The sequence below is a fragment of the Nerophis lumbriciformis genome, linkage group LG26 (genome assembly GCF_033978685.3).
Source record: "Nerophis lumbriciformis linkage group LG26, RoL_Nlum_v2.1, whole genome shotgun sequence".
Taxonomy (NCBI): Eukaryota; Metazoa; Chordata; class Actinopteri; order Syngnathiformes; family Syngnathidae; genus Nerophis; species Nerophis lumbriciformis.
This window is the reverse complement of record NC_084573.2, coordinates 5,976,669-6,003,552: the sequence shown is the minus strand read 5'-3', so window position 1 is coordinate 6,003,552 and position 26,884 is coordinate 5,976,669. Positions and strand designations below refer to the sequence as shown.

The window sequence follows — 26,884 nt, the reverse complement described above, 5'->3', positions numbered from 1 at the left end:
AATGCTGAAAGGTACATACAGGTTTTGGAACAACATATGCTGCCATCTAAGCGCCGTCTTTTTCATGGACGCCCCTGCTTATTTCAGCAAGACAATGCCAAGCCACGTTCAGCACGTGTAACAACAGCGTGGCTTCGTAACAAAAAGAGTGCGGGTACTGTCCTGGCCCGCCTGCAGTCCAGACCTGTCTCCCATCGAAAATGTGTGGCGCATTATGAAGCGTAAAATACGACAGCGGAGACCCCGGACTGTTGAACGACTGAAGCTCTACATAAAACAAGAATGGGAAAGAATTCCACTTTCAAAGCTTCAACAATTAGTTTCCTCAGTTCCCAATCGTTTATTGAGTGTTGTTAAAAGAAAAGGTGATGTAACACAGCACACTTATTTCTCACCCTATCATGTCTGTGTAAGCCATTTGGGATCAGAGAAACTTTGTTTTTCTTTTCCTGTGAATAATGATGTAAAGATTTCAAGACAGTTCATACAATAAATTGTTGTTTCTAAGTGCATGTAAACGTACTGAATGCATTGTGTGACTGCGCAGAGATGGATGTTACTAAAACATGTGTTTGTCTTGTTGTCTTGCAGACGTCTGTGAAGAACATCTTCTCCCTGAGCAACAGAAGTGGACCTTCAGGATGCGGATGGAGGAGCCAGGGCCCTCTCACATTAAGAAGGAAGAGGAATACCCACTGATCCCTCATTTTAAAAAGGAAGAGGAGGACCCACTGACACCCCGATTTAAAGAGGAAGCGGAGGACCCACTGACACCCCGATTTAAAGAGGAAGTGGTGGATCCACTGAGCCCTCACATTAAGGAGGAAGAGGAGGACCCACTGACCCCTCACATTAAAAAGGAAGAGGAGGAACACAGCATCAGTCAGCAGGGAGAGCATCTTGAAGGACTGGAGGAGGTTGATGTCACCAAGATGCCAGTGACTGGTGTCCCTGTGAAGAGTGAAGGTGATGAGGTCAAAGGTGAGAGTGAGGAGAAGAGAGAGGCGGAGCCTCCAAGCAGCAGCTCAACTCAACACATGACAACAGAAGCTGATGGAGACCACTGTGGAGGATCACAAGCAGACAAGCTCTTAGCTCCACTATCAGATAGTGAGGACACAACGTCACACTCTCCTGACACTGATGATGAAGACTCTAAAGATGATAAGACATGTCACACTGACAACACACACTTCACATGTTCTCTCTGTGACAAAACCTTTAAATACCCGAGTCATCTGAAAGTACACGTGAGAACACACACTGGAGAAAAACCTTTTTCATGTTCAATCTGCAGTAAAGATTTTAGTCATAAGCACGATTTGAAAAGACACATGGGAATACACACTGGAGAAAAACCTTTTACCTGCTCAGAATGCGGTAGAGATTTTAGTCTAAAACGAGTGCTGATAGAACATATGAGAATACACACTGGAGAAAAACCTTTTACCTGCTCAGAATGCGGTAGAGATTTTAGACTGAAACAAAAGCTGAAAGAACATATGAGAATACACACTGGAGAAAAACCTTTTGCATGTTCAATCTGCGGTAAAGATTTTACTCAAAGTCAATCTTTCAAAAGACACATGAGAATTCACACTGGAGAAAAACCTTTTACCTGCTCAGAATGCGGTAGAGATTTTAGACTGAAACAAAAGCTGAAACAACACATGAGAACACACACTGGAGAAAAACCTTTTGCATGTTCAATCTGCGGTAAAGATTTTACTCAAAGTCAATCTTTCAAAAGACACATGAGAATACACACTGGAGAAAAACCTTTTTCCTGCTCAGAATGTGGTAAAAGTTTTGTAATAAATCAAAATTTAAAAGTACACATGAGAACACACACTGGTGAAAAACCTTTTTCCTGCTCAGAATGTGGTAAAAGTTTTGTAATAAATCAAAGTTTAAAAGTACACATGAGAACACACACTGGTGAAAAACCTTTTTCCTGCTCAGAATGTGGTAAAAGTTTTGTAATAAATCAAAGTTTAAAAGTACACATGAGAACACACACTGGTGAAAAACCTTTTTCCTGCTCAGAATGTGGTAAAAGTTTTGTAATAAATCAAAGTTTAAAAGTACACATGAGAACACACACTGGTGAAAAACCTTTTTCGTGTTCAATCTGCGGCAAAGATTTTACTCAAAGGACCCATTTCAAAGCACTATCATGTTGTATACTTGCATGTTCGAAATAAACTCAAACTGAACTGAACTGAACACACGAGAACGCACTCTGGTGAAAAACCCTACTCCTGTTCTAGCTGCAACAAAAGCTTTCGTTACCTAAGCACTCTTACAGTACACATGAGAACACACACAGGAGAGAAAGTGTTGAGTTGCAGTGTGTGTGGTGAAAGATTCTTCTATAAGTACCAGTGTAAGAAACACAAGTGTGCTGGTGAGAACAGCAGCAGCAAATGAAGATGCAGGATTTGAAATTCAACTGTCAAAACTTTAACTTTGGCTTTCTAACATCAGCACATATAACATGTGTGACATCATTGTTGTGTGTGTAACACAATCTTGTTAATATGATTCTAACATTTATAGATTATGTAGTGCTTTTATTTCAGTTAAGTACATGAGTTAATATACACATTCGTGTAATCCCTCTTAGTTCATATTTACTGGTTCACATCTGAAACATCTTCTGGACCACTTCTGGAAGCATATTATTATTTACTTTATACATTATTTGAGCAGTTGTCTTTTTTGCAATTTTAAAATGTGTGACTTTATGAATCATTTGTTGGGTCTCTATAATCCATTCTATTAATTGTCTTTATTACTCTCTTTTGTAATATGAATATTGTTGTGTGATTGTTTTATATGTATGTCCCCAGACCTTTATGCAATAAACAATGTATGCTTCAACTAAAGTTGGGTACAATAAATGTAGTTAATATTTGTAAGTATTTCTTTTATTCTATTTATTATCGCAGTCAATTTTTTAAATGTTTTCTTCATATGACTTACACGTAGTTTCCAGCTTACTTCATCATCTAGACTAACTCAGCCTGGAGGATGTGTGTAATGTTGAGATGTATTGGAGATGACTTGGTTTGTTTGAATGTTGTCAACCTGTCAATTGTTCTATTTAAACATGTTGTCAGATCTCGCGAGAGAAAAAAGCAACCAGCTCTATTACTTCTTCTTCTTACTGGCAGTTTGCAGCCATGACTTGAAAGGTTCATACTGCCACCTACTGGACTGTAGAATGTAGTGTGGGCCATAGGACAGAAGGAGGACATTCTGTTAATAGCCTGTGGAGGGCAGCAATACACCTAAGATCTTCTACTAGTCTGCTGGAAATAGAAAGAAAAGTCTAAACGTGGGCATTATAGTTCTGTAGTTTTAATCAGTGCATACATGTGCACATATATGTCCTTTTATATAGGCTACCTTTTATTTTGTTTCCCGAGTATCCTGGTTCCTTGATTTTTGTAAGTAAAAATAATCTTCAATCGCGCTGCTGGATCAGTTTGAATTAGTGGATGGATAGCAGGACAAGGAACAATATGTGACAAGGAAGGCTGTGCATGGTGCGAGTCAGACAAGATGCCAAGTGGAACAAACATTTGAACAAAGGGCTTATAGGAACAATGGTAAATGGGTTATACTTGTATAGCGCTTTTCTACCTTCAAGGTACTCAAAGGGCTTTGACACTATTTCCACATTCACCCATTCACACACACATTCACACACTGATGGCGGGAGCTGCCATGCAAGGCAATAACCACGACTCATCAGGAGCAAGGGTGAAGTGTCTTGCCCAAGGACACAACGGACGTGACGAGGTTGGTAGGAGGTGGGGATCGAACCAGGAACCCTCAGGTTGCTGGCAAGGCCACTCTCCCAACCGCGCCAATCCCTTTCAGTGTTTTATGCAACTGACTCTGACTTTGTCTTACTTCTCTATTTTTGGAGGTAAAACTCTGGAGCTTTTGAAGTGTATTTGTGGTCTTGTCATGGTCGTCCGGACAGAAGGGCGACTGGATCAAAAGAAACGTCGGAGACGCTTTACTGAAGCAAAAGTTGCTTTTTTACCAGCGAGCGTCAAAGGGAAGTCTGGGCTTTCCTGCTTAAGCTGCTGCCCCCGCGACCCGACCTCAGATAAGCAGAAGAAGATGGATAGATGGATGTGTAACACAACTTGATGTTTCTTGAAAACAGCGTCGAATAGTTGATGTTGTCGCTCCTTCTCCTCTTTTGTTGGACAAAGTTCCTCCTCGTTAGTGATGGGTCCGGCAACACCGATGCATCAGCGCGTGCGTTGAGCTCATAGAGCGAAACCCTGTGTCGGTGCGCGTACCGCTTTTAGAAAGTCACGTGACCGATCATGAGCTGTTTTGGTCACGTGAACGATACGCGAACTGTGTCGCACTGACGCCTCCTCTGTGCCCTGTGAGCGGCTCTTTTCTACAGCCGGAGAAATAATAACTAAGAAGAGAAAGCGTCTAAAATTGAATACGTTGGAAAAACTGTTTTTTTTTAAATAAAAATGTGTAAAAAAATAATAATAATAATTTCCAGGTTCACAAGCATCCTCATTCACAACACGTTCTCTTAGATTTCCATGTTATGATACATGTTCACATTATTTATTGACTGTATCTAAAAAAGACAAAAAATATATTTTTATTTAAATGAAGTTATGAAATAATCCTAAATGAAATACAATGACTTGGTTTATATTATTGTATACACTAGGTCAGTGGTTCTCAACCTTTTTTCAGTAATATACCCCCTGTGAATTTTTTTTAAATTCAAGTACCCCCTAATCAGAACAAAGCATTTTTGGTTGAAAAAAAAAGATAAAGAAGTAAAATACAGCACTATGTCATCAGTTTCTGATTTATTAAATTGTATAACAGTGCAAAATATTGCTCATTTGTAGTGGTCTTTCTTGAACTATTTGGAAAAAAAGATATAAAACTAACTAAAAACTTGTTGAAAAATAAACAAGTGATTAAATTATAAATAAAGATTTCTACACATAGAAGTAATCATCAACTTAAAGTGCCCTCTTTGGGGATTGTATTAGAGATCCATCTGGATTCATGAACTTAATTCTAAACATTTCTTCACAAAAAAAAAAAAGAGTCTTTAACGTCAATATTTATGGAACATGTCCACAAAAAAATCTAGCTGTCAACACTGAATATTGCATTGTTGCATTTCTTTTCACAGTTCTTTTTGACAGACATTTTAGTGACAAACCTGAGCTTGTGCTTCACTGAGTTTACATTCATATTTTGTTGAAGTATTATTCAATAAATATATTTATAAAGGATTTTTGAATTGTTGCTATTTTTAGAATATTTAAAAAAAATCTCACGTACCCCTTGGCATACCTTCAAGTACCCCCATTTGAGAACCACTGTACTAGGTCATAAAATCAGTGTCAGTTGAGTCGGTCCATAGGTTGCCTGTAGGGATTTTTAATGTCCAGCAGATGTCAGTATTTAGTGACACAGTGTCAACACAGTATCAATACAGTTTTGCAATGTGTCGAAACGCTTCATGACGCCTCATCAACCCATCACTACTCCTCCTACTCTGCTATCGTTTTGTTTTTCTTTCTAACATCACAAATATTTCTTCAATGTCAGCAGCGCAGTCTCTGCGCTGCTGACCCGTCTCCGCTCGGGATGGTGTCCTGCTGGCCCCACTATGGACTGGACTCTTACTATTATGTTGGATCCACTATGGACTGGACTCTCACAATATTATGTCAGACCCACTCGACATCCATTGCTTTCGGTCTCCCCTAGAGGGGGGGGGGGGTTACCCACATATGCGGTCCTCTCCAAGGTTTCTCATAGTCATTCACATCGACGTCCCACTGGGGTGAGTTTTTCCTTGCCCGTATGTGGGCTTTGTACCGAGGATGTCGTTGTGGCTTGTGCAGCCCTTTGAGACACTTGTGATTTAGGGCTATATAAATAAAGATTGATTGATTGAGATTGAGTTATTCGCTGATTCACCAACGCTCACATCACTTGTAATGTAGACATGTTCACACAATAATACCAATAATAATACTTTACATTGGATCTCTGCTTTGATGTGTCGATCACTTCCGCATCTCTTTGTTAGCAGCTAACAAGCTAAGCTAACCAGCAGGCTAGGCTAGCACGTCAAAGTGCACTCAGACTAATGTATCCGCTATACAAACAATTAATAACGACGTTTACTCCGTTAAACGACATACATGTGCACATGGACGTGGTAATTAAGACCAAGAAACCATAATAACCAAAACAACGTATTCTCCGTCAGACGCCATCTTGTTTTGTTCTTCCTCCTGTGTGACGTCATCGAGGTGTTCTCAACCGCGGAACAAATGTTGGCCAAACATGTGTTTCATTGGGACAATAGTGAGTGGTGCACACTTCCTTCGCCCAGCCACAGGACAAAAAGAAAGTTCCATTTAAGAGTTGCTGGTGTAACAATAGGAAGAATATATTCCACTCCTCTCTTGTACATGCGGCTTATGAGGTAATATACATTATATAATTTTATATTATTTATCTTATTTACCTAATATGTTGTTCGAAGCTAACGTGCTAGCGTTAGCCCGCTAGCAGGCCTTTGTAGCAAATGCGAGCGTTTTTTATATGTTCTCTATGAGAATTATATTGACTTATTTAATACTTTAACTGTTTTTTTTGCCGTATATTACAGTCACGCTTAACATCATTAAATGTTTGTTACTAGAAAGGAACGAACGTCTCGTAATTTAAGTCTGGAATAAGTCACATGGTATAATAATAATAATAATACATTTTATTTGGTATGGGGCAGCGCCGACATCCGGGCAACTGAGCTACATACGGGTTCTTTGAGCCATAGCAACCTGACTGGCGTTGAAAACAAACCGTCGCCATGCCTCTTTAACCTGTAGACCTGCGCTGATTAAACCCGTCATTCTGCCTCGAAAATGCCCAAAAACTGTGTTGTTTTTGGTTGTGCAAACCACAACTGGAAACAGGGAAAACAAAGGTCGTATTTTGTTCTGCCAAATCGTGCTAAAAGCCCACAGAGAAGAGACAAATGGCTCGCAGCTTTACACCGGGAAAACGAGGACGGTTCTCACTGGAGTCCCCCAAATTCCCGGGTCGTGTGTTCGGATCACTTCGTTTCTGGTAAATATAAGGAACAAAAATCCACCTTCTTAACCACAACTTGGCTATACCGTCCATGCTAATGTTGAACCCGTTAAATGTTTACTGAATAACGTTCGACAGCTGAAGTTGTTGTTGTTGCACAACAATAACATACGGTATAAAGGCTATTTTCGAAAACCTGTTTCATTTAAATTTGCACTTAACGGTTGGGTTTTTCAAAACCAATAAACCCTATAATTTTCATGTTGCCATTTAATCAACTTTTCAAGACAGTCGTAAAATGCTGTCTGCAAGTCTCCTTTGTTGTAATCAAACATTACTTGTAGTTGTTCTTGTAGTTATTTATGTGATTTATTCGTTATATAACAACCGAAGCTAACAACCGACCTGGTGCGCTTGTGAGGTAGACATAAAGATTTCCAAATTCCATGTGCGGCCATTGTGTAGGATTATCAGTCCACGCATCTGCTGGAAGGCGGTAAGGGCAGTCGTTTAATCCAACTACAGAACATTTTAACTTGTATCTTAACCTAGCCTCACTGGAAAGACTATTTACATAGGCATGCGCCATTTAGAACAGTTTAAAATGCCGTGAAACCTCGTTAAATGCCTTTTCTGTCAATGCTGTGTTCGCTGTGAACTGGTTTGTTTTCAACGAATTCAATATGGCGACCGCGTTGCTAGGGGATTGGAGGGCGGAAGTGACGTAGGTCCGCCCTCGCCCATAGCGCTTTTCGGTGCACTCAAAGACGCTTTACAGGATAAACATTAAGATTATTTTTATTATGACAGTGTAATATATTGTATTACACATACATTGCAGTAGTCTACTTTGTGTCGCACTTCTATTACCTTGATGACATCCATCCATCCATTTTTTTCTACCGCTTGTCCCTTTTTTGGGGTCGTGGGGGGGGGGGGGGGGGGGGGGGTGCTGGAGCCTATCTCAGCTGCATTCGGGCGGACGTATCATGGAAATTAAATCAACTGATGTTTGTTAATACGAATACACTATTTGCACAATTGTAAGTGATTAATGTTTATCCATCCATCCATTTTCTATCGCTTGTCCCTTTTTGGGGGTGCAGGGCGGTGCTGGAGCCTATCTCAGCTGCATTCGGGCGGACATATGGAAATTAAATCAACTGATGCCTGTTATTACGAATACACTATTTGCACAATTGTAAGTGATTATATATATATATATTATACATGTAAGTGAATATTTAATGAAATAAATATTAAAAATGGCTTTAATATAATGTACACAAATTGAACATGCACCAATATTTTGTTTGTAATCGAAGCATGAGGTACCCAAATATTCTCAAAAAAAAATGTATATACACTATATTGCCAAAAGTGTTTGGCCACCTGCCTTTACTCACATATGAACTTAAAGTGCCATCCCATGGAATTGTCCAACATGTTTTGGTATCCTGGAGCATTCAAAGTTCCTTTCACTGGAACTAAGGGGCCAAGCCCAACTCCTGAAAAACCAACCATCCATCCATCCATCTTCTTCCACTTATCCGAGGTCGGGTCGCGGGGGCAGCAGCCTAAGCAGGTAAGCCCAGACTTCCCTCTCCCCAGCCACTTCGTCCAGCTCCCCCCGGGGGATCCCGAGGCATCCCCAGGCCAGCCGGGATATATAGTCTTCCCAACGTGTCCTGGGTCTTCCCCGTGGCCTCCTACCGGTCGGACGTGCCCTAAAAACCTCCCTAGGGAGGCGTTCGGGTGGCATCCTGATTAGATGCCCGAACCACCTCATCTGGCTCCTCTCGATGTGGAGGAGCAGCGGCTTTACTTTGAGCTCCCCCCGGATGACAGAGCTTCTCACCCTATCTCTAAGGGAGAGCCCCGCCACCCGGCGGAGGAAACTCATTTCGGCCGCTTGTACCCGTGATCTTGTCCTTTCGGTCATGACCCAAAGCTCATGACCATAGGTGAGAATGGGAACGTAGATCGACCGGTAAATTGAGAGCTTTGCCTTCATGCTCAGCTCCTTCTTCACCACAACGGATCGATACAGCGTCCGCATTACTGAAGACGCCGCACCGATCCGCCTGTCGATCTCACGAAAAACCAACCCCACACCATAATTCCTCATCCACCAAATTCCACACTCGGCACAATGCAGTCCGAAATGTAGCGTTCTCTGGCAACCTCCAAACCCAGACTGGTCCATCAGATTGCCAGGTAGAAAAAGCATGACTCATCAGTCCAGAGAAGGCTTGTCCACTGCCATAGAGTCCAGTGGTGACATGCTTTACACCACTGCATCTGACACTTTGCATTGGACTTGGTGATGTATGGCTTAGATGCAGCTGCACGGCCATGGAAACCTATTCCATAAAGCTCTCTGCGTACTGTACGTGGGCTAATTGGAAGGTCACATGAAGTTTGGCGCTCTGTAGCAACTGTCTTTGCACTATGCGCTTCAGCATCCGCTGACCCCTCTCTGTCAGTTTACCTGGCCTACCACTTGGTGGCTGAGTTGCTGTTGTTCCCAAACTCTTCACTTTTCTTATAATAAAGTTGACTAAGGAATATCTAGAAGCGAGGCAATTTCACGACTGGATGTGTTGCACAGGTGGCATCCTATGACAGTTCCACGCTGGAAATCACTGAGAGCGGCCCATTCTTTCACAAAATGTTTGTAGAAACAGTTTCCATGTCTAAGTGCTTGATTTTATAAGTGATTAGGACACCTGATTCTCATCATTTTGATGGGTGGCCAAATACTTTTGGCAATATAGTGTATATATATTCTGACGCCAGCACATTTCGTAAGGTGTGGGTGAGGTTCAACCGGCATACTATCGCACGGCCACACTCGCTGGCACTTGTTACACGTGCTTTGCTGCACTTCTGTTTGTTTTCTGTTGGTTTTAAGAATGTTGCTTTCGCAGAAGGAAGAACGAGGAGAGGATATTGCGTGTAAAAGTAAAGCCAACTGATCACAGCTCTGCAGTCCTGGTCACCGTTGACGTGAGGTCGGACTATTTTGGAGGTGCACGTCAAGGTTGGCTGGTAGGTTGGTAGTGGGAGGAGCGAGTTGGCGTCACTCGATGCTGCAGCACAATGAAACTTTTATACGTGCAGTCAAGATCATATACACAATTCATAATAATCAATAACTGATGATTATTCCATGTGTAGAAGAACATCACCGCCAAGTGTCTCAGTCCACTTGGAAAATATTGTATTTGAGAGACTAAAAAAATATTTGACACATCTGAACTGAAGTTTGTTTGTGTTGTCTTGCAGACGTCCAGCAGATGAACGCTCGTCAAGAAGAACGTGCCCTTCAGCAGAAGGAGGATCCACAGCCCCCCTACATTAAAGAGGAAGAGGAGAATCTCTGGGTTACTCAGGAGGAAGAGTGTCTTCTAGGGCAGAAGGAGGCTTATCTCACCAAGTTTCCACTGACTGTTGTCTCTGTGAAGACTGAAGACAATGAAGACAAACCACCTGAGTCCTCACAGCTTCATCACAGTCCAAGTAAGCACATATCATTTTATTCTCAGGGCATTCAGTCCATCACAACTGGACTGTTCACTTTGTCTTAGAAGATGTTTGGCCTCTCATCCAAGTAGACTTCATCAGTTCATGCTCATAGACTTCAAGTCTTACATCTAATCATTTGAACTTAAGGCCTTAGAATGTCTTAAATTGTATCGAAATCTCATAAAAAAAATCTCGTCATCCAATATGTATGCTAAATAGTAAAAAACTGCGAGTACAAGGCGGCTAAAATCACATTTAATGGTAGTCCTCTATTGTGCCTTTAAAATCACCAACATTACTCCATTTACTTGTAGTGACCTGTATATTAACCAAGTATTAGCAGCATTGTAATTGTAAGAGCTAACATCGAGGAACTACTTTTAGTCAAACGGCTCCTTGCTCGCAGAGAGGTAGACTAGCTACTGAGCTGCTGCTGCATCGCCGCTGAGTTGGTAAAAGTTAGTTCTAGATTATAAATCATGCCTCACGCTTGCATCGGCGAAGGTCGTGGCCATAGACCGGGAAGTTGGTCAAATTAGTTTCCAACCCAAAGACGTCGCTAAGAAGAAGCTAATTTCTTCCCAGCATTCTTGACCCAAGGAGACAAAAAGACAATCTGTCTCCCCTCACGTCCTGTCTACTGGCCACTTCCTGCTACCGGCATGTAACCAAAGCTGATTGGACTGCGGCGGTCACGTGACTAGGGGGAGCACGCAGCGCTCAAAGAGTATTACAGAGCAAGAGCCTAATAGTCTCTGCAAAGGTATGTATTTGACACCTGTGTTACAAAAGCGCTTTGAGTCACTAGAGAAAAGCGCTATACAAATATAATTCACTTCAATTCATATGATATCTTGTTGTTCTATTTTCTAATTTCAAGGAGAACTGCACTTTTTGGAATCATTCACAGTCCCTATGCAAGTTAAAGTTAAGGTCCTAACGGTAGTCACACAACAGGTGTGGTGAAATGATCCTCTGCATTTGACCCATCCCCAAGTAGGTGAAGGCAGCGGAGGCCACGCTCGGGAATCATTTGGTGATTTAAACCCCAACCCTTGATGCTGAGTGCCAAGCAAGGAGGCAATGTGTCCCGTTTTAATAGTCTTTAGTATGACTTTGGTTTGAACTCCCGACTTTCCAGTCTCAGGGCAGACACTCTAACCACAAGGCCACTGAGCAGGTCGATGGTTAATGCATCCTCAATAGAAAATAAACCTTAGCAAAAGTTAGCTAACAATTGAGTCATTGGTAGCCGCTCTATTCTGCCTATAAAGTGCTCTAAATAACATCCTAAAACCTTCATCAACATTTTAAATACACACTGTAAGTATATATGTAATGTAGTAACATTCTTAATAACATGTCATATTTACATATCTTGCTAATTTTAAGCATACAATGTCTGCTCTCACTGGGATGCCGACTGATGGGATGTTCATATCTTCCCGTTTAGATGAAGAATTAATCCTCACAAAGGGTTCAAAAAGAGTGGGTGCAAAAGAGCGTATTTTCGTGTCTTTCTTGCCATCTCCAGGTCTAAGTTGGATGTCAAAGTTGACCAAGTTCTCGGTTTGTGTCCACAACCTTCACCATATAAGTGAGAAGCATGATTTATAATCTAGAATTAGCTTTCACCATCTTAGAGGTGAGAAAGCAGCTCAGTATGTCAATATAGCAGCATAAGCTAGTTACTTCTGTAATCAATGCGCCGCTAAAAGTAGGTCCTTAACGTTAGCGCTTATAATAACAATATCGCTAATACTTGGTTAATATTCAGGTCACAAAATGTAAATGGAGTATTGTTGGCAGTTTTTGGATGGTGTTGCGTTTGGACAAGTTGTTCCTCCCAGGGAATTCAAGTTTATGGTCGTCGCTTCCAAGCTCTTTACGACACTTAAAGCTGAGTAAAAGAACCACCAGAGACAGAATAGGTATTTTGTATTATATTTGCAAAGCTTTGTAAATATAAATGAGACCAGTCCAGCATAGAACATTCAATCACGCAGCTAAGATGGTCTGATCTAAAAAATGGAAACCTTCTATTCTATAAAGTCTCTCTCCCTCCCACCCTCGCTGTCTTGTTTTTCCAGCCCAAACACATGCCCATTGTCCTCCGCACCTGGACATAAGAATAGATAAGAAGAAGGAGTATCTCTCTTTCTTACCTTCCAAAGTCAAGGTTGGCACACAGTATTTGCAGACAACCAAAAGACCACAATTGGAAGAAAAACACTAGCTGTTTTGTAATATGATTATGAAAACAAAGAAGTAACACTTAAATACGGATATATGTAAATATCTGCCTCCGACAATGGTTATTTGGAGGACTTTGTGGGTCTAATAGAGGAGCTCCCATTGACTCCAATGTTAGCTGATTTTTGCTCACGTTTATTTACTAATTAGAATTCATAAAAATTTAAAACTTATGTCTTACATAAGGATTGTGAATGACAGGCGACATTTAAAAAAAGTGCAGTTTCCTTTGAATTTGTCAGATAAGTAAACAGTCCTTCAAATTAAAGATGAAAAACAATTGAGGTTGTTTATAGATATTATCCACAATGAAGTTACAGTAAAACTAAGCACACAAGGGAAAGTACATTCATATACACATGAAGTACACATATGTGTAAGAATCATGTTAACCTCCAAAATATTGTCTCGTTCTCCTAAAGCCAATATTGAGTATCCTTTGGTGAGCTGACCGTATCGTCACACCCTTAGTTGAAAGCACACCAACCCCATGACATGACACTTCCACGTGATGTAGAACAGTAGTACCACATTTTAAACATACACACACACCTGAAGAATATAAAAAATAAATATATTTGGTGGGCCAAACAAAATGACTCGGCGAACCAATGTTTGGTATGGGCGATATGACCTCAAATCTATATCCTAATAACAATATATGTCACGATATATCATTTGGTATATGATTGATAATAGAAGAATTTCAAAGCGGGTTACAAAAGCTCCTAATTTGGCAGCTGACATATGCAGTAACATATTGTGTCATTTCTAATTGTATTATTTTGTTGAAACTATTATTATTAATGTACTTGTTTATTTACTGTTAATATCTGGTTACTTTATTTGAGAAAATAATACTGGAAATGATGTAATATTTTACTGCATATTTTAGCAACTAAATTAGGAGCCTATGTAGCCTGTTTTAAAATGGTTCTATTAGTAATTCTATATGAAATAATATATCGCAAAATCAATTTTAAACCATATTGTCTATCCATAGTAAAAAGTCCTGTCGTCCTGGTTTGTTTTTATTTTCCTGTGAATAATGTTGTAAAGAGCAGTGTGTTTGTGCGTCACTGAGATTTCAAGACAGTTCATATGATAATTTGTTTTTCCTAAGTGCATGTAAAAGTACTGAATGCGTTGTGTGACTGAGCAGAGATGGTGTGTTTGTCTTGCAGACGTCTGTGAAGAACATCTTCACCCTGAGCAACAGAAGTGGAGCTTCAGGATGTGGACGGAGGAACCAAAGCCCTCCCACATTAAGAAAGAAGAGGAATACCCACTGATCCCACGTTTTAAAAAGGAAGAGGAGGACCCACTGACACCCCATTTTAAAGAGGTGGTTCTACTGAGCCCTCACATTAAGGACGAAGAGGAAGATCCACTGACCCCTCACATTAAAGAGGAAGAGGAGGAACACAGCATCAGTCAGGAGGGAGAGCATCTTGAAGGACTGGAGGACTTCCCAGTGATTAGTGTGATTGTGAAGAGTGAAGATGATGAGGTCAAAAGTGAAAGTGAGGAGAAGAGAGAGGCGGAGCCTCCAAGCAGCAGCTCAACTCAACACATGACAACAGAAGCTGATGGAGACCACTGTGGAGGATCACAAGCAGACAAGCTCTTAGCTCCACTATCAGATAGTGAGGACACAACGTCACACTCTCCTGACACTGATGATGAAGACTCTAAAGATGATAAGACATGTCACACTGACAACACACACTTCACATGTTCTCTCTGCGACAGAACTTTTAATGACCGTCGTAATCTGAAAAGACACATGAGAACGCACACTGGAGAAAAACCTTTTTCATGTTCAATCTGCGGTAAAGATCTTACTCGAAGGCAATATTTCAAAGCACACATGAGAATACACACTGGAGAAAAACCTTTTTCCTGCTCAGAATGTGGTAAACGGTTTATACAAAATGCTTATTTGAAAATACACATGAGAACACACACTGGAGAAAAACCTTTTTCATGTTCAATCTGCGGTAAAGATTTTACTCAAAGGCCCCATTTCAAAGCACACATGAGAATACACACTGGAGAAAAACCTTTTTCATGTGCAATCTGCGGTAAAGATTTTACTCGAAGGCAATATTTGAAAACACACATGAGAATACACACTGGAGAAAAACCTTTTTCCTGCTCAGAATGTGGTAAATGTTTTTTACAAAGTGCTTATTTGAAAATACACATGAGAACACACACTGGAGAAAAACCTTTTTCATGATCAATCTGCGGTAAAGATCTCAGTCGAAGGGACCTTTTCAAAGCACACATGAGAATACACACTGGAGAAAAACCTTTTTCATGTTCAATCTGCGGTAAAGATTTGACTCGAAGGCAATATTTGAAAATACATGAGAATACACACTGGAGAAAAACCTTTTTCCTGCTCAGAATGTGGTAAAAAATTTTAGTACCGGTAAGTCAAAGTTTAAAAGTACACATGAGAACACACACTGGTGAAAAACCTTTTTCATGTTCAATCTGCGGTAAAGATTTTACTCAAAGGCCCCATTTCAAAGCACACATGAGAACGCACTGTGGTGAAAAACCATACTCCTGTTCAAGCTGCAACAAAATATTTCATCACCTAACAACTCTTACAGTACACATGAGAACACACACAGGAGAGAAAGTGTTGAGTTGCAGTGTGTGTGGTGAAAGATTCTCTTCTAAGTACCAGTGTAAGAAACACAAGTGTGCTGGTGAGAACGGCAGCAGCAAATGAAGATGCACAACACAATTCATCCTCTGATCATATTACAGAAAAGAGCAGTGCGTATCATTCACAACGTTGGTTGGTCCCCAACCTTTTTGTTACTGCGGACCGGTCAACGCTCGAAAATTAGTCCCACGAACAAATATTTTCTTTTTTTTGTCGTAAAAAAACACAATCATGTGTGCTTACGGACTGTATCCCTACAGACTGTATTGATATATATTGATATATAATGTAGGAACCAGAAATATTAATAACAGAAAGAAACAACCCTTTTGTGTGAATGAGTGGAATGGGGGAGGGAGGTTTTTTGGGTTGGTGCACTAATTGTAAGTGTATCTTGTGTTTTTTATGTTGATTTAATAAAAAAAAAAGTTTTTATTTTTTCATATTTTATTTTTATTTATTGTGCGGCCCAGTACCAATCGATCCAGGGACCGGTACCGGGCCGCAGCCCGGTGGTTGGGGACCCCTGATTTAGAACATAACCTGTTCATGCAATCAAAGTTGCTCAAATTTGATGACCTTGTTAAATATAATACATTAATAATCTTATATAAAGCATTTAACAAATTATTGCCGCCTAATCTACAACGTTTTTTTTTTTATAAGACGAGTGCAGGCTCATAACTTGAGAGGCTTTGGATATTTCTTATTGCCGAGAGCTCAAACCACTCGTAAGCGTTTTTGTGTGTCTGTATGCGGAGTAAAACTATGGAACAAACTGGACTTACAACACAAGCAATGCCAAACTATTAATGGATTTAAACTATTATACAAACATGGGGTCTGGTTCAAATATAGAGATGAGGGTCTTTAAAGGGGAACATTATCACCAGACCTATGTAAGCGTCAATATATACCTTGATGTTGCAGAAAAAAGACCATATATTTTTTTAACCGATTTCCGAACTCTAAATGGGTGAATTTTGGCGAATTAAACGCCTTTCTATTATTCGCTCTCGGAGCGATGACGTCACATCGTGAAGCAATCCGCCATTTTCTCACTTTCGTAGGTGTGTTGTCGGAGGGTGTAACAACACGAACAGGGACGGATTCAAGTTGCACCAGTGTCCCAAAGATGCGAAAGTGGCAAGAAATTGGACGAAATTTGTTCAAAATACGAGGCTGTGGGGAAAGCCGACGAAATGGTCAGTCGTTTGTTCCGCACACTTTACCGACGAAAGCTATGCTACGACAGAGATGGCAAGAATGTGTGGATATCCTGCGACACTCAAAGCAGATGTTGACATCAACTCCAAAACTGGACAGATTCGCTTTCAGGAAAAGATAGCGGATGAGGGTATGTCTACAGAATATATTAATTGATGAAAACTTTATTCATGACTCGCGGTTTTACGTAAATTATTATACATAAACTGTGTTTATCAATAATTTAGCTGAAATGGGCTGTCTGCACTCTCAAAGTGCATGTTGTTGCCAAATGTATTTCATATGCTGTAAACCTAGTTCATAGTTGTTAGTTTCCTTTAATGCCAAACAAACACATACCAATCGTTGGTTAGAAGGCGATCGCCGAATTCGTCCTCGCTTTCTCTCGTGTCGCTGGCTGTCGTGTCGTTTTCGTCGGTTTCGCTTGCATACGGTTCAAACCGATATGGCTCAATAGCTTCAGTTTCTTCTTCAGTTTCGTTTTCGCTACCTGCCTCCACACTACAACCATCCGTTTCAATACATGCGTAATCTGTTGAATTGCCTAAACCGCTGGAATCCGAGTCTGAATCCGAGCTAATGTCGCTATATCTTGCTGTTCTTTCCGCCATGTTTGTTTGTGTTGGCATCACTATGTGACATCACAGGAAAATGGACGGGTGTATATAACGATGGTTAAAATCAGGCACTTTGAAGCTATTTTTTAGGGATATTGCGTGATGGGTAAAATTTTGAAAAAAAGTTCGAAAAATAAAATAAGCCACTGGGAACTGATTTTTAATGGTTTTAACCCTTCTGCAATTGCGATAATGTTCCCCTTTAACATGTGCTCAATGTTTCCTTATCATTAATGCTATGTTGTCTATTACCATTGTTGGTATATTCATTATTTCTACATTGTTGATACAAATTCTTGTTACAGTGTAATAATTATTGTTACCTGTGGTAATGCCACTATGATACAACATCTGTATTAGGACGGCGTGGCGAAGTTGGTAGAGTGGCCGTGCCAGCAATCAGAGTGTTGCTGGTTACTGGGGTTCAATCCCCACCTTCCACCATCCTAGTCACGTCCATTGTGTCCTTGGGCAAGACACTTCACCCCTTGCTCCTGATGACTGCTGGTTAGCGCCTTGCATGGCAGCTCCCGCCATCAGTGTGTGAATGTGTGTGTGAATGGCTGAATGTGGTAATAGTGTCAAAGCGCTTTGAGTACCTTGAAGGTAGAAAAGCGCTATACAAGTATAACCCATTTATTTATTTATAATCCTTGAACAAAGTAACAGTGAAACTCATGTGAATAATCACCATACTTGCCAACCTTGAGACCTCCGATTTCGGGAGGTGGGGGGTGGGGGGCGTGGTCGGGGTGGGGCGGGGGCGTGGCTAAGAGGGGTGGAGTATATTTACAGCTAGAATTCACCAAGTCAAGTATTTCATATATATATACAGTATATATATATATATATATATATATATATATATATACACTGTATTTATATATATATATATATATATATATATATATATATATATATAGTAAACTAGATATATATATATTTTTTTTTATGATAAAATAAATATATATATATATATATATATATATATATATATATATATATATATATATAGCTAGAATTCACTTAATGTGAAGTATTTTCTTATATATATATATATATATATATATATATATATATATATATATATATATATATATATATATATATATATATATATATATAAATATAAATATATATCAAGAGGGACAGAGACAGCGCACAGTGCATGTGGATCACATGTTACCATGGCGAGAAAACATGGAGAGACTGGAATGTAATAGAGTGCTCTATGTTTGTCTGTTGCCATCTCCTGGTGAATGTTGGCTATAGCGTACTGTGGTTACTTTTTGGTTGGCCAACGATTTACGTGGTGTTGCGCACCTGACGTCAAGTGTGTGAGTCTGTTCTGAAGTCTATAGTAAAGAGACGTACTTCATCCCCTCGCCTGTTTATTGCCTCCAACTCAATATATTACAACAACATTGCTCCATGCGGACCTGGAGGGGGTGTGGCCTCCAGGTCTGCCTGAATTTCGGGAGATTTTCGGGAGAAAATGTGTCCCGGGAGGTTTTCGGGAGAGGCGCTGAATTTCGGGAGTCTCCCGGAAAATCCGGGAGGGTTGGCAAGTATGATAATCACTGAATGGAGAACTGGGGGTGGGATTAAATAAATGATCTTCTTCCCACTCCCTTTCAGGCAAAACTGGATAATCATGCATTACATACTATACATTACCTTTTGCACTATGTTAATTTATATTAGTATGTGTTGTCAACTTTGTACTTTTTTATGTCATTGCCTGAAATTTAAAAAAAAAAATGAAATGAAGTCCATCGCTCACATGATCCCACGTCTGGACCCTGGAGCCCAGATACTAATACTTCTTGGACGTGACGTCCTTCAGGTCCATGAAGTCAGAGAGCAGCGTAACGGTCCTCATAGTGCCCCCTTCGCCCAACGACTGGATCTTGGCTGGGTCGTCGTAGGGGATGTGTGTCTCGGGTCAGCCCACAAAGCGGCAGCTGTGACTTCCTACCATACCAGTGTGCTTGAAAATGGAAGACCATCTCTCCTCACTCCATGTCCCAACCAGCTTCAGGGCAACACGATCTTCCAGAGCACTAAGGATGATGATCAAGTAGGACTTTCCATCGAGGACCGAATGTTCCTGGATTTCATGAACAGTGAGATGACAATGGATGACACCAACAGCTGGGTGGCACCGCTTCCATTCAGATCTCCCCGTCAACGACTGCCAAACAATAGAGACCAAGTACTCAGCAGACTTACCACTCTTCATCGCACCTTTGAAAGAAAGCCAAAGATGAAGGATGACTTCTTTGCCTTCATGCAGAACATCTTTGATCGCAACCATGCTGAGTTGGCACTGCCACTAGAGGAAGGAGGTGAGTGCTGGTACTTACCTATTTTTGGTGTCTATCACCCCCAGAAGCCGGACAAGATCAGGGCCGTCTTTGACTCCAGTGCTCAACATCATGGCATAACCTTGATCCTGACCTCATGGTAAACTACCGACCGGTGTCCCACCTTCCCTTTATTTCGAAAATCCTCGAAAAAATTGTCGCACAGCAGCTAAATGAACACTTAGTGTCTAACAATCTCTGTGAACCTTTTCAATCCGGTTTCAGGGCAAATCACTCTACGGAGACAGCCCTCGCAATTAATGACTAATGATCTACTGCTAACGATGGATTCTGATGCGTCATCTATGTTGCCGCTTCTTGATCTTAGCGCTGCTTTCGATACCGTCGATCATAATATTTTATTAGAGCGTATCAAAACACGTATTGGTATGTCAGACTTAGCTTTGTCGTGGTTTAACTCTTATCTTACTGACAGGATGCAATGCGTCTCCCATAATAATGTGACCTCGGACTATGTTAAGGTAACGTGCGGAGTTCCTCAGGGTTCGGTTCTTGGCCCTGCACTCTTTAGTACTTACATGCTGCCGCTAGGCGACATCATACGCAAATACGGTGTTAGCTTTCATTGCTATGCTGATGACACCCAACTCTACATGCCCCTAAAGCTGACCAACACGCCGGATTGTAGTCAGCTGGAGGCGTGTCTTAATGAAATTAAACAATGGATGTCCGCTAACTTCTTGCAACTCAACGCCAAGAAAACGGAAATGCTGATTATCGGTCCTGCTAAACACCGACATTTATTTAATAATACCACCTTAACATTTGACAACCAAACAATTACACAAGGCGAATCAGTAAAGAATCTGGGTATTATTTCCGACCCAACTCTCTCTTTTGAGTCACACATTAAGAGTGTTACTAAAACGGCCTTCTTTCATCTCCGTAATATCGCTAAAATTCGTTCTATTTTATCCACTAGCGACGCTGAGATCATTATTCATGCGTTCGTTACGTCTCGTCTCGACTACTGTAACGTATTATTTTCGGGTCTCCCTATGTCTAGCATTAAAAGATTACAATTGGTACAAAATGCGGCTGCTAGACTTTTGACAAGAACAAGAAAGTTTGATCATATTACGCCTATACTGTATATACCTTTATATACTTATATACCTACATATATATATACCTATACTGGCTCACCTGCACTGGCTTCCTGTGCACTTAAGATGTGACTTTAAGGTTTTACTACTTACGTATAAAATACTACTCGGTCTAGCTCCGTCCTATCTTGTCGATTGCATTGTACCATATGTCCCGGCAAGAAATCTGCGTTCAAAGAACTCGGGCTTATTAGTGATTCCCAGAGCCCAAAAAAAGTCTGCGGGCTATAGAGCATTTTCTATTGGGGCTCCAGTACTATGGAATGCCCTCCCGGTAACAATTAGAAATGCTACCTCAGTAGAAGCATTTAAGTCCCATCTTAAAACTCATTTGTATACTCTAGCCTTTAAATAGACCCCCCTTTTAGACCAGTTGATCTGCCGTTTCTTTTCTTTTCTCCTCTGCTCCCCTTTTTCTTGTGGAAGGAGGGGGGCACAGGTCCGGTGGCCATGGATGAAGTGCTGGCTGTCCAGAGTCGGGACCCGGGGTGGACCGCTCGCCTGTGCATCGGCTGGGAACATCTCTGCGCTGCTGACCCGTCTCCGCTCGGGATGGTGTCCTGCTGGCCCCACTATGGACTGGACTCTTACTATTATGTTGGATCCACTATGGACTGGACTCTCACAATATTATGTCAGACCCACTCGACATCCATTGCTTTCGGTCTCCCCTAGAGGGGGGGGGGTTACCCACATATGCGGTCCTCTCCAAGGTTTCTCATAGTCATTCACATCGACGTCCCACTGGGGTGAGTTTTTCCTTGCCCTTGTGTGGGCTTTGTACCGAGGATGTCGTTGTGGCTTGTGCAGCCCTTTGAGACACTTGTGATTTAGGGCTATATAAATAAACATTGATTGATTGATTGATTGATATCCCTGAATGACGTACTACTTACTGGGCCGGATCTAAACAACAGTTTGCTCGGCGTGTTGCTGTAATAACAGACATTGAACAAATGTTCCACAGCTTTGTCGTTCGCAAAGACAACAGAGACTTTTTGCGTTTGTTGTAGTTCAAAGAAAACGACCCCGGCCAAGAGATTGTAGAGTACCGCATGAAAGTCCATATATTCGGTAACTCACCCTCCCCAGCAGTAGCCATCTACGGGCTTCACCGTGCAGCAGAACATGGAATGGATGCCAAGCACTTTGTGGAACGCGACTTCTACGTCGACGAATGGCTCACGTCGTTACCCTCAGCCACGGAAGCCATCGACCTGCTGACAAGGACACGGGAGATGTTGGCTGCTTCAAACCTGAGACTCCACAAGATGGCATCCAACTGCTCTAATGTGCTAAAAGCCTTCTCTCAGGAAGATCGTCCAACGCAGTTTGGGACTCAGCTCGGAGCTAAAACATGACATCTTCACCTACGTTCAACCCTTTTTCGATTACGTATGCACCTCCTGGTACCCTAGCACCTCCAAAACCCTCAAATCTAAACTCCAAACATCCCAGAACAAGCTAGTCAGATTACTTCTAGACCTCTACCCCAGATCCCACCTCACTCCTACCCACTTCTCCAAAGTGGGCTGGCTCAGGGTGGAGGACAGAGTAAAACAACTTGCACTGAGCCTAGTCTATAAAATCCGCTATACCGAAGTACATGTCAAACTACTTCCTTGACCGCCATAACCACAACACCAGGGGGAGCTCCACAAACCACATTAAACCCAGATTCTGATCTAACAAAGGTCTTAACTCATTCTCTTTCTATGCCACATCAATATGGAATGCACTCCCAACAGGTGTAAAAGAAAGGGCATCTCTATCCTCCTTCAAAACCGCACTAAAAGAACACCTCCAGGCAACAACAACCCTAAACTAGCACCCTCTCTTCAAATGTAAATAATCAAATGTAGACACTTTTTCTTATACTTTCTGATCTCTCTCTCTCTCTCTGTGTCCACTACTTGCTATACATATCCTACCAAGTCAGACCTACACTGTTTCAATGTCCATTTCTCTGATGATGCAATTGTTGATGACTGAAGTGTTGATATCAACCAAACCTAACCCCCCCCCCCCGACCCCCTCCATATCCCACATGTAAATAATGTAAATAATTCAATGTATATACTCTGATGATTATCTTGTGTGATGACTGTATTATGATGATAGTATATATTTGATAGTATATATCGGTATCATGAATCAATTTAAGTGGACCCCGACTTAAACAAGTTGAAAAACTTATTGGGGTGTTACCATTTAGTGGTCAATTGTACGGAATATGTACTTCACTGTGCAATCTACTAATAAAAGTTTCAATTAATCAATCAAAACAGCGATCATTAACGCCAGACCACTCACACCGATCTCCTCAGACCCGGAATCTCCTTTCCTTCTGACCCCTGCTTCGCTATTGACGCAGAAGTTGTGCACTCTCCCCGACCCTCCTGGAACGTTCGACAACAAGGATCTCTACCGCCAGCAGTGGGGGAAGGTGCAGCATCTCGCCAACAACTTTTGGCACAGATGGAGGCGTGAATACCTTCCCACCATTGGCGTTGTTAGGCCTATTTTAGGTGGGCTCTAGACCCCTAAAATATTCTTAAGCCCCCCTAAATAATTTGGTGTTATATGTTATTTTCTTTTTTTTCTTTTCTTTTTTTTTTACAAATACATGCCGACATATTCATTATAAAGTGGCCTGAAATTGAGTTTAAATAAAGAATCATATAACCCGTCATTATTCACTCAGTTTCCCCTCACTTCATAGCATAAGGTAGAGAGCCCTTTTAGTGCGTCAGTATCCAATCCATTCCACTTGTTCATATAGAAAATGCCCACATCACTCAAAATCCAGTCCACATTTTCTCTGCGACCTTGCTTGCGGTCCTTGGACTTGTTCATGTAAAAAATGCCCACATCACTCAAAATCCAGTCCACATTTTCTCTGCAACCTTGCTTGCGGTCCTTGGACTTGTTCATATAGAAAATGCCCACATCACTCAAAATCCAGTCCACATTTTCCCTGCGACTTTTCTTGCGGTCCTTGGACTTGTTCATATAGAAAATGCCCACATCACTCAAAATCCAGTCCGCATTTTCTCTGCGACCTTGCTTGCGGTCCTTGGACTTGTTCATATAGAAAATGCCCACATCACTCAAAATCCAGTCCACATTTTCCCTGCGACCTTGCTTGCGGTCCTTGGACTTGTTCATATAGAAAATGCCCACATCACTCAAAATCCAGTCCGCATTTTCTCTGCGACCTTGCTTGCGGTCCTTGGACTTGTTCATATAGAAAATGCCCACACCACTCAAAATCCAGTCCGCATTTTCTCTGCGACCTTGCTTGCGGTCCTTGGACTTGTTCATATAGAAAATGCCCACATCACTCAAAATCCAGTCCACATTTTCTCTGCGACCTTTCTTGCGGTCCTTGGACTTGTTCATATAGAAAATGCCCACATCACTCAAAATCTAGTCCACATTTTCTCTGAGACCTTGCTTGCGGTCCTTGGACTTGTTCATATAGAAAATGCCCACATCACTCAAAATCCAGTCCACATTTTCCCTGCGACCTTGCTTGCGGTCCTTGGACTTGTTCATATAGAATATGCCCACATCACTCAAAATCCAGTCCACATTTTCTCTGCGACCTTGCTTGCGGTCCTTGGACTTGTTCATATAGAAAATGCACACATCACTCAAAATCCAGTCCACATTTTCTCTGCGACCTTGCTTGCGGTCCTTGGACTTGTTCATATAGAAAATGCCCACATCACTCGAAATCCAGTCCACATTTTCTCTGCGACCTTGCTTGCGGTCCTTGGACTTGTTCATATACAAAATGCCCACATCACTCAAAATCCAGTCCACATTTTCTCTGCGACCTTGCTTGCGGTCCTTGGACTTGTTCATATAGAAAATGCCCACATCACTCAAAATCCAGTCCACATTTTCTCTGCGACCTTGCTTGCGGTCCTGCAGGTGTACAAAGCACATTAGGACACAGCACTGCAGAACAAGAACGTGAACGTATGCAAAATGGACATAAAAAAGTAATAAAGTAATATACATATTGTTAAAATAATGAAAAAAACATCATTAAATATATTTGTTTTATTTTATTGTTAGATTAATAGCTGTTGTATTATTAAAGGATGGCTTGTTAAAAATGAATCAGCACCTCCAAGTCCGAGTCCATGGTTCTCGCCCGGAAAAGGGTGGAGTGCCATCTCCGGGTTGGGGAGGAGATCTTGCCCCAAGTGGAGGAGTTCAAGTACCTCGGAGTCTTGTTCACGAGTGAGGGAAGAGTGGATCGTGAGATCGACAGGCGGATCAGTGCGGCGTCTTCAGTAATGCGGACGCTGTATCGATCCGTTGTGGTGAAGAAGGAGCTGAGCCGGAAGGCAAAGCTCTCAATTTACCGGTCGATCTACGTTCCCATCCTCACCTATGGTCATGAGCTTTGGGTTATGACCGAAAGGACAAGATCACGGGTACAAGCGGCCGAAATGAGTTTCCTCCGCCGGGTGGCGGGGCTCTCCCTTAGAGATAGGGTGAGAAGCTCTGTCATCCGGGGGGAGCTCAAAGTAAAGCCGCTGCTCCTCCACATCGAGAGGAGCCAAATGAGGTGGTTCGGGCATCTGGTCAGGATGCCACCCGAACGCCTCCCTAGGGAGGTGTTTAGGGCACGTCCGACCGGTAGGAGGCCGCGGGGAAGACCCAGGACACGTTGGGAAGACTATGTCTCCCGGCTGGCCTGGGAACGCCTCGGGGTCCCACAGGAAGAGCTGGACGAAGTGGCTGGAGAGAGGGAAGTCTGGGCTTCCCTGCTTAGGCTACTGCCCCCGCGACCCGACCTCGGATAAGCGGAAGAAGATGGATGGATGGATGGATGGCTTGTTAAACATTTCATAGGAATTTCAGAGGGAGGAAAAACCAAGACATTTAATATAAAATGTAAAATGAATAAATACATAAAAAGAAAAAGAAAAATAATGGTTAAAAGATTTTAGATTTTAGAGCACTACATGCTTCCATCTGCTGAAAAGCTCTATGGAGATGATGATTTCATTTTCCAGCATGATCTGGCACCTGCCCACAGTGCCAAAACCACCAGTAACTGGTGTACTGACCATGGCATTACTGTCCTCCATTGGCCGGCCAACTCCCCTGACCTGAACCACATAGAGATTGTGTGGGGTATTGTGAAGAAGAAGCTGAAAGACACCAGACCCAATAATGCAAATGAGCTAAAGGCCGCTATTGAAGCATCCTGGGCATCCATAACACCTCAGCAATGCCACAGGCTGATTGCTTCCATGCCACGCCGAATTGATGCAGTAATCCTTGCAAAAGGATTCCCAACCAAGTACTGAGTGCATTAATTGACATTTTCAAATGTTTGATTTTGTTTTGCTGTTATAAATCTTTTTTTTTTACTTGGTCTGAGGAAATATTTTAATTTTTTGAGATGGGATTTTTTAGTTTTCTTAAGCTGTTTGCCATAATCAGCAATATTAAAATAATAAAAGGCTTGCAATATTTCAGTTAAAATGTAATGAATCCAGAATGTATGACATTTTTGTTTTTTTAATTGCATTACAGAAAATAAATAACTTTATCACAATATTCAAATTTTCCGAGACAGTCCTGTATATTATATCTATCTATATGTATATATATATATATATATATATATTTAAAAAAAAAAAAAAAAATTTTTTTATATATATATATTTTTTTTTCTTTTCTTTTTTTTTTTTTTCACACACATACATATATTGCGCTCTACCACGGTATCGAGCACTATTTTTTGGATAATCTTATTAAGACATGTATATATATATATATATATATATATATATATATATATATATATATATATATATATATATATATATATATATATATATATATATATATATATATATATATGATCGGTAGGTTGTGAGTTCAAACCCCGGCAGAGTCATACCAAAGACTATAATAATGGGACCCATTACC

General features: G+C 41.2%; 2 protein-coding genes across 4 annotated transcripts in view; both read left to right on the top strand.

Annotated features, from left to right (window-relative positions):
• The window catches only part of LOC133624001 (uncharacterized), a 270,822-nt gene that overhangs the window by 45,553 nt on the left and 198,385 nt on the right, over positions 1–26,884 (top strand). For 2 of the 3 annotated variants that reach the window (XM_072916172.1, XM_072916175.1), the window contains exons 2-3: positions 592–2,115; positions 2,255–2,888. The exons of the other annotated variant lie outside the window; for it this stretch is intronic. In XM_072916172.1, the coding sequence (XP_072772273.1) occupies positions 592–2,115; positions 2,255–2,430 (1,700 nt within the window). In that variant the 3' untranslated portion in view covers positions 2,431–2,888. Of the gene's footprint in view, positions 1–591; positions 2,116–2,254; positions 2,889–26,884 lie in introns of those variants that run through there. 3 annotated transcript variants of the gene reach the window in all.
• LOC140676662 (uncharacterized) lies at positions 6,436–15,254 on the top strand. Its single transcript, XM_072916202.1, has 4 exons — positions 6,436–6,511; positions 10,053–10,165; positions 10,411–10,644; positions 14,088–15,254. Exons 1-4 carry the CDS (start codon positions 6,498–6,500, stop codon positions 15,143–15,145), a joined length of 1,419 nt encoding a protein of 472 aa, XP_072772303.1. The 5' UTR covers positions 6,436–6,497; the 3' UTR covers positions 15,146–15,254.

Coding starts and splice junctions, on each gene's coding strand:
- LOC140676662 (XM_072916202.1), top strand. Junction 10,166..10,410: donor TTTTGGAGGTGCACGTCAAG/GTTGGCTGGTAG, acceptor GTTGTCTTGCAG/ACGTCCAGCAGATGAACGCT. Junction 10,645..14,087: donor ACAGCTTCATCACAGTCCAA/GTAAGCACATAT, acceptor TTTGTCTTGCAG/ACGTCTGTGAAGAACATCTT.